We start from the raw sequence: 14880 nt of genomic DNA, 5'->3' as shown, positions 1-14880 counted from the left end.
CTTTAATGTCATTAATCGAAATTAGAAAAAAAATTCATGTCGAAAGTGCGGCTATTAATATTCCGCAATTTTTGAGCAGTGCAAAATGGCCGCGCACATAAATCGTGAGCCACTGAATTGCAAACCGTAAAACGAGCTTTTAGTGTTATCTTAACTTATTCTCCCACAAAGTCAATATTTCCTACCAAGAGTATTGTACCGGATGATTTTCCCCCAATATTCACCGTGTTGCTCTCTGTCTTCCCTCTTTGCGCTGTAAGTTTCCGCTCCGTTTCATCGTGACTTCACAACACATACACGTGCGAGAAGTTCCGAAGTGTGTCCTCACATGACCCTTGTGAATGTAGTGCACCAGAAATCGACCACTGAACTAATTCTCACGAAAATGGCGGCAGCAGAGGAAGAGACTGAGAAGACTTACATCTGGGAGGGGGACTATGAACGAACTTGGTAAGTAACATCTCATTGCATGAGTAAGTGTTTGTCAAATTGTACAATAATTTATTAAATTATGACATACATAAACTCATATATATATATATATATATATATATATATATATATATATATATATATATATATATATATATATATATATATATATATATATTTATTTATTTATAGCCTGAATCTGTCAAAATGTTTACCCAGCAGTTGATGTGTTTGAGGATTAAAATTGTTGCTCAGGACGACTTATTAGGTGTGGCTGGGTTTTTGCGAGCGGGTGATAAGTGATTAACTACTGAAAGAAAACTTGGAAGTGGGTGATAAATGATTAAGTACTGAAACAAAACCACAGAGGTGTTAATGGGAAAGACGACCTGAAATAATACACACGACCTAATATCAATTGAGATTATATAAATTAGTGCTAGGATGTGCGTCGCCGACAGTAAGGGTGTTAGAAAAACGTAAGATGAACACGTGATTTTCATTCAAGCTCCTTATTGTGTAGCGAGTAACATCTCAAAAGTTTGCCTCCAAAGAAAACCAATGTGACGACCACGATGGCTGCAGCACGTAATCGCTTCCATTTCATGTCTGAAGACGATATTAAGGAAACAGTGCGTGGAAGAATGCCGCAAAACACCAGAAGAACCACAAGCTAGAGTTCGACTTGGTTCAAGTCTGTGATTTGTTTATGTTTGAGTGGAGTTAACGCAATGATATGTATATTGCTTTCATGTGAAACGCGCCCGTGAGTGGAGTGGACGCCTCGTTGTTTACGTTTCAAGCGGGCGATAACCTACACACACATATATATATATATATATATATATATATATATATATATATATATATATATATATATATATATATATATATATATATATATATATATATATATATATATATATAAACAGTTTCGAGGCCTGGTACGCGAGACTACCAGTAAAACTGCTGTAAGTTTATGTGTCAGGAGTATTGAGCTGTTGTCAACACTGCCTATCTACAGCTCTATGGGGCAGAAAGGCAGTCTAGCCAACAGCAATACACTCCCAACATACATGTCAGATATGGCTACCAGTAAACATACAATTTTGCAATCATCTCAGCTCTCGAAAGCTTGAAAGGAGGGTTCCTCAGATGATGTGACAACAGCCTATTGTGCCATCATGCCATTTCCTAATCAGTGCTACACATGCTGGCAGTAAGATTTTTGGGTCTTTGATAGCTGGCCAAGATTATTTCCATTCTCTCTGACCAGGGAGGCCATCAAAGAAGATGAATCAGGGTCCTTGCAGACAGTGGTGGATGACATCATCCATCGAGCCAAGAGAAGGCGCTTACTTGACAGACCTGCCAATGTCAGACTTGGAATGGTGAGTTCTTCCATGATGATTGATATTCTGTGACAGTATATGAAATATTACTGGTGATTGTTTTGGTAGTTTGAATTGATAGAGACATACCACAGGTGCAAAATCTCAGAAAAATAGACAAAAACAGTTTGTAATGGCAATCAAACTCTTTTCCTTTCACAGAGGGTGTACATCCCTGATTTTGTCAGATTTTTACAGAATTATCACTGATATTTATGTTTTATTACCTCAGTTTGTTTTTAAACAATGCAAAAATTTCACGTTGTGCAATGTTTCTGCTCTCCTATCAGATGCGGCATTTGTTTGTTGTATTGGATATGTCCAAATCCATGGAAGATCAAGATTTAAAACCAAACAGACTGGCATCGTCAGTGAAGGTATGAACTCTATCATTTGTTTATTGTTTCACTTTGTTCAGAAGTTTTCCTTGTTGTTGCTTTTTCAAACTGAAATGTGTTGAAACAATTCCACTATACTGAAATGATACCATGTGCTGGTACATATAACTTAAGTCACCTTTCAGATTGTTATGACCAGTGTGGTAGAGATTATGAATTCTAGCATTTTTGTCATACTTTAAATGGATAATGGCTGTAAATTGCTAGTTCTGTCATTTTTGTTCTATCAAAGAAGTACACCAATCTATAGACAAAAATTTGTTGTCAATGAGAATGTCAGACAATACCCACAGATAGGCTGAATTAAGAATTGAAACATGATTTTTGGAGCAGAACAAGATAATATAAGTTATTATAGACACAAGGGTCTGTAATTTTATAAACAGAGCAAAATAACAAGAAAATGCATTAACATAGAGCTTTCATGAACATTGTTTGATTCTTGCCTTTGTATCAGTGTTCTAAACCATTTATACTAGTATTTTTTATGGTTTGATGTATGGATCGATTACACACACTCCTACATGTTTTTCCTTCTTCTTTACAGCTGTTGGAACATTTTATTGAGGAATACTTTGACCAAAATCCAATCAGTCAGGTAAAGCTTCCGAAATGTCAGAAAACGTTTGTCATTGTCCTCACCCAAAGATCTAGAGTGAATACATCAACAAAACTTGGTATAATTCCAGTTTTGGGTTGTTTGCACTTTACAATTGTTCAAACTCTCCTCGTGCAAACTTTCAACCATTCTCTTTCAAATTCAAGAATTGGGGTCACCATGCAAATTTTATTAGTTACTGCAGCGAAACAGATTACCTGATATTTAACGATATTTGAATTTCAAAATCCACTGACCCTGTGTTATCTGTATGGGGGAAATAAAATTCCTGATTTTCACAAAACTCAGCTGGTAAAAATTTTGTTTACCGCATAAGCTTCACAATGAGCCCCCATCAGTGGTAGGTGAAAAGAATACTGTAAAGTTTGAGAGTCAGTCTTTGAGGCATATTCTAACTTATTAAGCAAGAAAAGTAACATTTGTTTATCAAGATGTTCTTCCTATCCTCGTGTAATCTCCTCAAGTATTGTAACAAAAAAGGTGTTGGACGCAAGAAAGTAAATGCATATCAACATTTGATGGACTTAGATATGTCACTGACGTTTCTTGCTACTGTCTCGAAATAAGTACTGCTACTTGTTGGCCCATTGGTGCATTCCACAAGAGAGTGACATTTGCATAAGTGGTCTTTTTGTGCAGATATGAATTTGTCCAGTCTAGCCACATTTCATAACTCCCTAATAGTGTAAGTTTCCACAGACTTTCATGTTAATCCTTCGAGAATATTTCAAAAAATGGATAACAAGTTGAAAAAAAGTCCTGTATTTCCTTGTTGTGGTCAAATGTGATGACCACAGGAGAACATAACAGATTTAATGAACAGTAGCATTTCACAGAAGTCTCTTACTCAACAGATTGGTGTACTGACAACCAGTAACAAACGGGCTGAAAAGCTGACAGAACTGGGAGGCAACCCAAAGAGACACATTGCCGCGTTACGGAAGTGTGTGGACCAGCCTTGTTCCAAGGAACCTTCAATTCAAAACTCACTAGAGCTTGCAGCAACCACACTAAGGTCAGTGTGTCATCACTCTCAATTTTAACCCCAATCCTAGTAAGTTAGTGGAAATGGCATTAGTTTTAAAGGCATTTTGAGGTGATTTTGAGAGTAAAACGAGAAAATTACCCTTTACAAATATAACAAAAATACTGTAAAATCGAAATTACTATTGTTTTAGCTCTAAGACAGCTTTTACTACCAAAGTGTATTTTATGGGTACACAGTATTTCTGTCATCTGCCCTTCTATCCTGTATGTAATTTTTCTGTCTCCTTACAGACATATGCCTGGGCATGCAAGTCGTGAAATTTTAATAATTCTTGGAAGCCTTACAACATGTGATCCAGGAGACGTCCATGAAACTATCAAGGTATGATTTTTTGCTATTAAACTAAAGATAAAAAGTACTATACATACAAATGTTACACGTTTCTCAATTTGATATACTCAGGTTTACTCATATATCTTTAATCATAATCATAAAACTGCAAAAAAATTAGCTGTTTACATTACTGGGCATTTTTGTGAGATTATTATTTTGTCTTCTTTGAAATAGTTTCCTATTGTATTCCTATTCATTGTATATTTTTTGTTGTTTACATGTTGTAAATGTTGAATATTTTATTATTGTAGATAAAGCGCCATGGGAAAACTATTGAACATTACACATTAAATATTAGAAAACTACCCAAACAAGCCTCCTATCAGATCAGGCAAGCATATTCAAGGAGAATCTTGCTGTGGTGGTAGTTCATATTCATTTTACTTGAAACATGTTTACTTTTAAACTCAAACATATTGTTCTTGTTTCCTTTCAGGCCATGAAAGACTTAAATGTAAGATGTTCAGTCATTGGTCTGTCTGCTGATGTCAGGGTTTGTAGAAAGTTGTGCGATGAGACTAAAGGTGAATATGCAACTCTGCATCTGATACTGTACCTTTCTCTGATGGAAGTGCCGGCTTTACTTGTCAATGAAATATCACAATCATAACTATATTCTAACTTTAAATTGCACTTCTCTGCAATAAATGGGTAATCACGGTTCTGCTTTTATCTCTTGGAAACTGTCATGTTAACATGATAGAGACGGAGCATTTGTTTTACAGATGATAAAAAGACTGTGCGGTAGCATGAAAGACAATGTCACAAAAATCCCATAATACTGTCCCAAATTGCCTAAGCTCAATAGTAGGAGTAGATGGACACAAGATGTAATTAATATACTTTCTCCCAGTGAAGAAAACTTATACAACAAAAATTATGTCAGTATAGATCCACTGATACTTATTTTGATATGAAAAATATTCAATTAGCAATCAAAAAGAGGGGAGACTCGTAGGTGTTGGTGTCCATGTTCACATGTGGTAATCAGGTCCTTGTCATAAAATTCAAAATATCCTAAAGTTGTCTTCTTTTAAGTATCGCAGCTATCCTTTCTGTAAGCTGTGAAAGGTACCAGTAAGTGTTCAACAATGATAAACTGCTACTTTTTCCAATCAACATGACAAAGTGACAATCATTCTGTACATATCACAGGTACTTATGGTGTTATCTTAGATGAGCATCACTTTAAAGAACTGCTCCTTGAGCATGTCACACCACCTCCAGCTACAGTAAGTATCACCATCTCTTTAAAGTATGTGAGAGTAATCTTGTACAATGTGTCGAAACAATGTGTCAAATGTTTAGTACTGATATACAGGCTCCAATTTATTCTTGTAGATAAATACTTCGTACTGCACCAAAGAATGATTTCTCTATCCAGAGCGTTGGACAACTATCCGACCGTCTGTATCAATGGTGTTGATTAGCATCACTGCCCATGCATGATCTTAAAATATTATCCCAGATTTGAGCTAGCTGATATTGTCCACCGTGTCCCAATTCAACATTTGTTTATGTGTTCTTATGTATATTGCTTCCTAATACCTCTCCTGAGGTATTAAGGAATTTACCTTGTAGTCACACAAAGTTTATTTCAACAAGAAAAAGGACTGATATTTGGGATATGACATCATATAGAAATGAATGCAGGTACTAACATGAATACTTGTCTTTGTCCAATTTCTTACCCAGACAAATACTGAATCTTCTCTGATCAGAATGGGTAAGTAGTGTGTCCACTTTGGCAATAAGAATATCTTAGAAACACACAGGTCCATCTATCCATTTTTTAGTTAATACAGATTTCAAAACAATGCTCCTTCACATACTTTATGACATTATTCTCAAAGTTTGTTACCTTAATATATTCTGAAGACATTTTGAAGTAGAGTTGATCATTCACCTGATGGACTTGTGATAGAAATATACTCACCTACATGTATACACTATGATTTTCATAAATTTGTTTCATTTGTGAAGTGTTGTAAAATATGTAATAGGTTCACATGCACATTGCCACATCAGCTGAACTCAATGACTGTGTTTATGATAGCTTTTGTCTTCAATATTACAGGTTTTCCTCAGCATCAAATTCACACCGAGAAAAATAAAATTGAACAACCCTCCATGTGTATGTGGTAAGAGTTTGTCATAGTTATTTATCATAACTTCTGAAAAAATGCCCTTAGTTTTAACAGCAGGATAGAGCCTTGCAAACAAGTATTTCTAATTTATTTCCCATTAGAAGTGTGCCAGTCACCCACTCTTGATATTTCAAGAAGAACATCAAAACTTTTCTATTCAGTAGAGCATACTGAACTACTCTGACTCTGTAATAATTGAACATGCAATTACACACTGGCCTCTTGGCGCAGTGTATTTTCCAATTCTGTAAACAATCATGTCATCCCGTCTCTCCCTCCCACTTTTTCGGACACCATTGATAGTAAATGTATACAAGATTACAATATTTTTTTCCTCAACCCACTTTCTACTGCATCACAGAGGAAAACACAAGATTCAATATGATAATAGATCGTTTGTGTGTTTTTATGTTGTAGTCATATGGATTCCAAAGGTTCTCAGGGATTCAGTACATCAGGATACTTCTGTCCACAGGTTAGTTTGAATTTCTCGGCATGTAACCATGTTCTGGCAATACTCTCATTTCCATTCCTTTGTACATTCTTACAATGATCAGAGAATATAACTCAAGATCCTCTGTTACCGTGTTATATAACAACCAGTCCATTCTACTGCATCATGCATTGGTTGAAGTCAGGTGTCTAACGCAGCACAAATGACACAAATTCTGATGTGACACCAGAAAAGATATTAGGTATAATAATATTATTCCGTTGCCAATACCGGTGAAATTTGTGTCATCATTCCCTCCCGGATTGTTACTGATTATGTATCCGATTATATCCAGCATTGTGGCACCAGATTTTTACTACATCTACGAATTAATATATCTTGATATTCAGTCTAAAATATCACTGCTGATGTTTTACAGTGAACATTACCAGGATTGAGTGATATGGGCAAGGCTATGAGATAAATCAGGACATTACTTATTCCATACATCTTAATCTATTCACTTTTGCAGAGTTGATCCTGACTTATTTCCTCTCTGAATGGTGAATGATGATGGCTTGCCACAAACTCTCGTAAATTTGCAATGACAAACATGGTTGCAGTTCTCGTAATCAATTTTTTTTCTGTGCCAAGTGCCAATTATTCAAAAGATAGGTTCATACAGCAGCTTTTAACAATATTGAGACGTTTGAATGTGACTGAACCATAAATACATATACAGAAACTCGGTTCAAAGTCTGAGGAATCATTCAATAAGTGAATAAACTTGTATTGTGAAAATTCTGTTTGATTTTCAGTGTCGGAGCAAGTACTGTGAACTGCCCATCGAGTGCAAAGCATGTGGTAAGTTTTATTGAAAATCACATCTGTACACATTTCACTTTATTCTCAGGGGAAAATATCAACCATTGTTGAGCAAAATGTATCTTTCACACTCACAGATGTAAAGTTTGCCATAGAAAGCACAGTCTTCTTCTCCCTGAACTAGTGAAGCTCATAATGAGTAATGTTAACAATTGTCTTTGATCATTGTGGTATCGAATAGTTTCATCACATGATCTATATATTCTAATTGGTATGTCCATTTTTCTGTCAGGTTTAACGTTGGTTTCAGCCCCTCACCTAGCAAGATCTTTCCATCACCTGTTTCCACTGGATCTATTCCAAGAAATACAAGTTGTCGACCTTCAGGACACAGATGACAGGTAAACAACTTGAAAACAAAAACACAGAACAGCATAGTGACAGTTGTTAATATATGCAGATGTGTGATTCAACATATTGATGAGTTGTTCTTCAAGTTTTGAGACAGTTGGTTTGTCATCATGGTTTGAAGAAAATTCTCTTGATATGACACCATAAATTCTTAGCCATGTTTTGCATAATTTAAAAAAAATTTCTGCAGGTATTTTCCTTCTTGAACAGTGGTGGTCTAGTCACAAATTAATACAGAATTTGCAAAATAAATGTGACATATTATATCGTTTCAAAACATTGAAACTTTTCCATTATTTACAATTTATCATGTGATATTTCATCATCGTTCTGTTGACATGATCAATGGTTCATTTTAGGGGCTGCCAGGCTACAACCTGTTACAGTACTTTCCTAGTCATTTCACAATGGTTTCACTTTGAACCATAGGGGATATTGAGACAGCTGAAATATTAATTATAGTCATCATTGGGCTTGACTGAGTGTGTGTCATATCATTAGAAGAGGAGCAGAATGCAAGTTTGTAATTGAAATACTTTTGTTTCCTTTTGTGACAGGTTTTGTCTCGCATGTCAAGCAGAATTCAGGGACCAAACGGTGAGTACACATAAGAATTCCAATGAGCAGTTACTGATTATTTCTCTGCAGAAATTACCATATATTACGGTTTACTCTCGCATAATTTCAATGTGTATAAAGTTGTATGTTTAGTTGTTTTTTAAGAGTCAGAAATTTAAGAAAATTCAAGTTCAGAAGTTTGAAAGATAGCAATAACTAATAACATTTTTTATAAATTACATTTGAAAATCAAGATTCTGTTTTTAAAAATCAAAGTACATGTAGTTTGTACATCAGATCATTTTAGAACAGTAAGTATGAACATATTTATTACTGATTTTCATGAGCAAGAATAGTTTTTTGTGTATGTCATTAATGTCAAAGGACATAACAATTTTTTTAGGTTAAACGTTTCAAATTCCTGGTGTCAATATCTATTTCACAGGTGTACAGATGTCCAAGGTGTGAGAAGCTATTCTGCATAGAATGTGAACTCTTCATCCATGAATCCCTCCACACTTGCCCTGGCTGTACAAGCTGCCGACCAAAACGGACATTCACAACTCTTCATCAGTGATCTCCATATGTTCACAGTTCCAAACATGCCAGCTGCAGAATATGATGCTGAATGCTTGTGTTGTCTCTGTTATGAAGAACAAGAGGATAACATTCAATGGTTTTACGTGGTCATCATCGACATGACTCTCTGGATTTTACCATTGATGATTACTCAGTCATAACACTGTGGCATTTGCAAAAATTACAAAAGTAGTTCTTCAGACACAACTTGCATCCCCACCTTGAAATGTGTCCACAGGACAACTTTGAAGGAATACAAGTTTTCCCATTTAATCTGGATAAAGGGAAAATATTTTAGGGTCAGATTAAAGTTGCCAGGTCCGGGATTGCAAAATCATACATATGAATTTTTCACAAGCAGACTTACTGGTTTGTAAAACTGCATAACTTGTTCTGTGTTCATCCACGGTCCCTCTGTGGTTTATCTCTGTATTTGCTGACCAATGCCCATGTGACTTCCATTGGTTTCATAAATACATAGACCTGAAGGGTCAGAAAATATAGCATAAGATGTTTGCATGTATGTTCTATGTCCCAACAACTTGGAGGTTACCTTAAACTCGCTGAAATGTCAACTGTGCCGTTGAAACATCAAAGTCATGTCTAGACAATGTTCAGCTGTCAGTGTTGCCCAAATGTGTACAAGTTGACAAGACAAAGCAGGTAATAGATGTTCCGTGTACTCCAGGGAGTTGACCATTATTTTGGCAATTACTGCATTACATGAAATCTGTTCAAAATTGCAGTACACTAGCCCCATCTCACCTTTGACCAAACTTTGATCATCGCTCAAAGTAACATTGATTGAAAAATCTGTTGTTTGAGCGTGCTCTCTGTGTTCCCTCCTTGCTACATTCAAAATGAAAGCTAGACATCCTGTACCTTGAGCTCCAAGGACAGCAGTGAACTTCAGCGTACTGATTTGTTTTTCTTTTTTGGCCAGTAATCCAGGAAATGTTTCTGAGATTCCTGTCATTGTATCAAGTTCATCCACGATAACCATGAGTTGATACAAACAGCAACAGAAATATGTCTTTGTTTTTCCTTTGACATCATATGTTATCACTTTTGTGTTTCATTTTGAAAATAAAGATTTTTATTATATCAGTATTTCAATGACATACATGTATGCATCTTTCTATCCTACAGGAGCTCACAACACTTTAGTTTGTAAAGGCACTGCTGTGAAAATGGGCCTTTCACCTGGCATAGAAGAGTAACGAAGAATCAATCACAAGTTTTGATACCATTGAGAAGTGATGGTTAGAACAAAATGAATGAGTGAACTTACAGGGATAACGAAACCAGATATGAACTTAAAATGCCTTAGTTTCAGTATGCATTGCAGTTCTCTGTAAATTGAAACTTTTGTCACAATTTTGCAATTTGTTGACATTGTTATGATCAATCGATTATAAAAATATTGTTTTTGCTCATTTTGACGTTTTGGTTGTGATGCTGAGCCAAATGATCTCCCCTACCTTGAAGATATTGGGGCATCCTTTGGTATGGTGTCTTTGTGGACAGGTCTTGTGGCTATGGACAGTTGATACAAATATGTAACGGCAAAAAGATTACCGCCACACTCAAACTATTAACAATTGATTTTGATACCTGTGTAGATGCGCCCTCAATATAGTCACGAACATTTCCTGGCATAGGGTTCCTCTGAAAAATTGCGGACCTACAGATACAGAGGGCGACAGAACAGCAGTGGACACAATATCATATTCGAATCAACAGGTGTGTTCATACGTGGTAATGTACGACAGGAGGAACGACAAGGCAATCTAATTAATAATTTATGCCAAGTTAGAGGAGAGAGAGAGAGAGAGAGAGCACAGACACAATGCAGTGCACATTTCAGGTAATTGTTGCCATAGTGAGTGCTGTGCGTACAACACGCACGAGTTTCCTTTACTTAAACTTGAGAGAATGTCACGTTCAACGTCCGGCACTTTGTCACTAAATTTACCCATCCATTCATTGCACTGTATGTACATCACGCGTTGTAATTTGGTCAATTGACATGTTTTGCATCCCCATGGTGAATGGAAGAGTCAACAAGACGTAAATGTCAATCAAAGGACGTAAACTGTAAACTGTTCGTGTTTCTAAATGTTTTGACTGAATTATTTACGCTTCCGCCGATCAATATATTTAGCTGTAATAACAAAGTTGATAAATAGGTTTCCAAGGGTGCGGACTCTCCTCTAAGGAATTACTACACGGTTTCCCACCTACCTGCGCCCTCTATGTCATTGCTCCGGCGATATTGCTAGTACCGTTTACGACATACTGCATGAAAAAGTTGTTTCCTGCATGGAAGTTCATGTAATCAGCTTCGTAACGGTTGAAACATACTATAGTAAAGCCAAACTTCCTCTTCTTTCTGTAAATAAAGCCGGGAAATACCTCGATTTGATTTATCAAAAATCATTTAGAATATAAACTAACGTAATCAGTATTATCAAGACAAATAAAACGTGGAATTTATCGTCATACATAGAAAAGAAAATGAAAGTTTGATCCAGGTTGTTGTTGCAGCAAGACAAGGAAAGCACCACGGATTCAAACTTCCTGTCTTCCAAGTGATTTCTCAGTTTGTAGTATAGTAATCGAGGTGTCAAAGGCAGACGATCAAACACCGTTGATTTTCTTGCTGACAATCGATTTGTCAAGACTTCCCATGTAACGCAGACACTATAAACACAGATGCTTGATACGTGAGCGTCGTGGAAAGCAGGTTTCAAATATCTGCCGTTGTTACCTGTTTTGAGGACATTTTGTCAACAATACCCGAAATGTTGTGTCGTGTTGAGCATCTGTAACATACAATCGTATGTTGCTTTTTAACACCAAAATGACAGGCTTGTTTCTTTTGCCACATAAGGGACTGGACATAAATTACAGGGGGGGTGTGGGCCGGTGTTTTTCGAAAAACCGCTGCGTAAAAAATAGTGACCCTTCAAAAGTTCATGAAAATAAGTGACCCTCCCCTGTTACTCAATACCCCCCAAAAAACCCGCAATGTGTTAAAGACCCCCTTCTGACTTGCTATACTTTTTAAGTCGCCCTCCCGAAAGGAAGACAAAATGTGGCCGATATAACGCGTTGTCCAAAAAATATCAAATCATATGTGTGTTATTCATGTAAATGTACTTTGCTTGAAGTGGCAGGTAAAAAGTGCATGCCTGTACAAAAAATGTAATTTTTAGATTTTATCGATGATGTTGATTCACTATACATGTAGTCGACTATAAGAAAACTACGAACGTGTATTTTCCAGTATAAAACTAGCTATATCTGTTCATATACAGATGTTTAATACTGATATAGATATACTTGATTAGCATGGGTTGTTTACAAGTGCACATGTGAACAAGATATTTGATTTTGGAATTTCTGTCAAAATGTTGATTCACTATACATGGGAGTCTATGACAAAACTATACATGGGAGTCTATGACAAAACTGTCAAAAGATTTTCAGAATTAAAAATTTGCACTATTTGTGCATATATGGACCCTGAATAATTGACATAATTGTGCTTGATTAGAAGAGGGTGGTAAAATGTGCATCTGTGTACAATAACTTTGTTTTTGGAATTTCGCATAAAATGTTGATCCACTATACATGGGAGTCTATGACAAAACTGTAAAAAAAATTTCAGAATTAAAAATATGCACTATTTGTGTATATATGACCCTGAATAATTGACATAATTTGCTTGATTAGAAGAGGGTGGTAACACATGCATCTGTGTACAATAACTTTGTTTTTGGAATTTTGCTCAGTGAAAAGTGGATCCATTATACATTGTAGTCTATGAAGAAACTATGAATAATTTTTTTTAAATACAAAACTTGGCAAATCTGTGTATTTATGTATGCTTGATTATTGATATTTATGTTCTTGATTAGACTAGAGTGGTTACAAGTCAATGTGTGTGCAAGAAATTTGATTTTGGAATTTCACCGAAATGTTGATTCACTATACATGGCAGTCTATGGTGAAACCCTATTTTTTTCCAATACAAAAATAGGTAAATCTGTGCATCTATGTACACTCAATTATTGGTACTAATGTTCATGATTAGACTAGAGTGGTTTCAAGTCAATGGTTGTGCAAGAAATTTGATTTTGGCATATCACTTAAATGTCGATTTACTATACATGGCAGTCTATGATGAAACTGTGAATAATTTTTTTCCAATACAAAAATAGGAAAATCTGTGCATTTATGTACACTTGATTATTGGTATTAATGTTCATGATTAGACTAGAGTAGTTTCAAGACAATGGGTGTGCAAGAAATTTGATTTTGGAATTTCACTGAAATGTCCATTCACTATACATGGCAGTCTATGATGAAACTATGAATAATTTTTTTCCAATACAAAACTTGGTAAACCTGTGCATTTATGTACACCTAATTATTAGTATTAATATTCATGATTAGACTAGAGTGGTTTCAAGTCAATGGTTGTGCAAGAAATTTGATTTTGGCATATCACTTAAATGTCGATTTACTATACATGGCAGTCTATGATGAAACTATGAATAATTTTTTCCAATACAAAAATAGGAAAATCTGTGCATTTATGTACACTTGATTATTGGTATTAATGTTCATGATTAGACTAGAGTAGTTTCAAGTCAATGGGTGTGCAAGAAATTTGATTTTGGAATTTCACTGAAATGTCCATTCACTATACATGGCAGTCTATGTTGAAACTATGAATAATTTTTTTCCAATACAAAACTTGGTAAACCTGTGCATTTATGTACACCTAATTATTAGTATTAATATTCATGATTAGACTAGAGTGGTTTCAAGTCAATGGTTGTGCAAGAAATTTGATTTTGGAATTTCACCAAAATGTTGATTCACTATACATTGTAGGCTATGAGGAAACTACAAATAACTCATAGGTTATCTGATCCTAAATTGTTATTCAAAAGTTGTTCGACCTGAAGCTTCCAGTTGTTATTGATGACACTATGCACTATTCTGAACAGTTTGTATTCTGTCAATGTCCTCAAAAATTAAAAAATGTACATACAGCGACATGAACGTTTGACACCGACCTATACCCAATGTATTGTCAATGAGAGAATGATGTCAAATAAGTAATCTCCAAATTGTTATTGAAAGAGTCATTATAGGGGACAGTTATGCACAATAGTGTTGAATAAGTAGAAATCATGACAACTTAATCAATGTGGCTGCTTGGATCATCAATACATTGTTTATTATACCTGAAATTTGCGCCCGAAGGGCGCGCCGAAAATGGTAATGGCAGAAAATGAAAGTGCCAGGAGGTATTTTTTCTTTTTTCAGTATTCCATAACGTGCACATGCAACTTCAGCTTTGATGCATGAAAAAAGGTGACCCTCCCCCATAGGCTTGCACAAAATTTTATGACCCTTCAAAAATGCTTGCGCGAAAAATGGCGACCCACCCCAAAAAAACACCGGCCCACCCCCCTGTAATTTGTGTCCAGTCCCTAATTGACACCCGCGTTGTGAAAACCATTATCATCGCATGTTACTGTGTCAGGACGCGTTGTACTGTCTTTAGAAATCAATGTCTCAGGGGGAGGGGAGGTTTCCCCGCGAAATTTTCACATAGAATTGTTGTTTTCGTCGCCCCGTTGTTTTTAACCGCGATAGTGTCATTATTAAAAATCCGCGAAATCAGCA

General features: G+C 35.8%; 1 protein-coding gene and 2 long non-coding RNA genes across 3 annotated transcripts in view; 2 read left to right on the top strand and 1 right to left on the bottom strand.

Annotated features, from left to right (window-relative positions):
* The window catches only part of LOC139136807 (uncharacterized), a 234283-nt gene extending 222719 nt beyond the window's left edge, over nt 1-11564 (bottom strand). Inside the window, exons 1-3 of the long non-coding RNA XR_011553248.1 lie at nt 11419-11564; nt 10789-10858; nt 9542-9657 (exon numbers count right to left, since the gene is read on the bottom strand). This is a non-coding gene — a long non-coding RNA (uncharacterized lncRNA). The remainder of the gene's footprint in view (nt 1-9541; nt 9658-10788; nt 10859-11418) is intronic.
* Nucleotides 1-14880, top strand: part of LOC139136806 (uncharacterized) — a 260926-nt gene that overhangs the window by 170814 nt on the left and 75232 nt on the right. The gene's annotated exons all lie outside the window — the stretch shown is intronic.
* On the top strand, nt 67-10284 carry LOC139136804 (general transcription factor IIH subunit 2-like). The gene is made up of 15 exons (XM_070704645.1): nt 67-450; nt 1709-1823; nt 2114-2200; nt 2769-2819; nt 3695-3855; nt 4119-4209; nt 4658-4745; nt 5377-5453; nt 5917-5947; nt 6299-6362; nt 6786-6843; nt 7620-7665; nt 7919-8027; nt 8595-8634; nt 9041-10284. The coding sequence occupies exons 1-15, from the start codon at nt 329-331 to the stop codon at nt 9170-9172; spliced, it is 1272 nt and encodes a 423-aa protein (XP_070560746.1). The 5' UTR covers nt 67-328; the 3' UTR covers nt 9173-10284.

Source organism: Ptychodera flava, chromosome 7 (assembly GCF_041260155.1).
Source record: "Ptychodera flava strain L36383 chromosome 7, AS_Pfla_20210202, whole genome shotgun sequence".
NCBI lineage: Eukaryota > Metazoa > Hemichordata > Enteropneusta > Ptychoderidae > Ptychodera > Ptychodera flava.
This window is presented reverse-complemented; position numbering and strand designations above follow the sequence as displayed.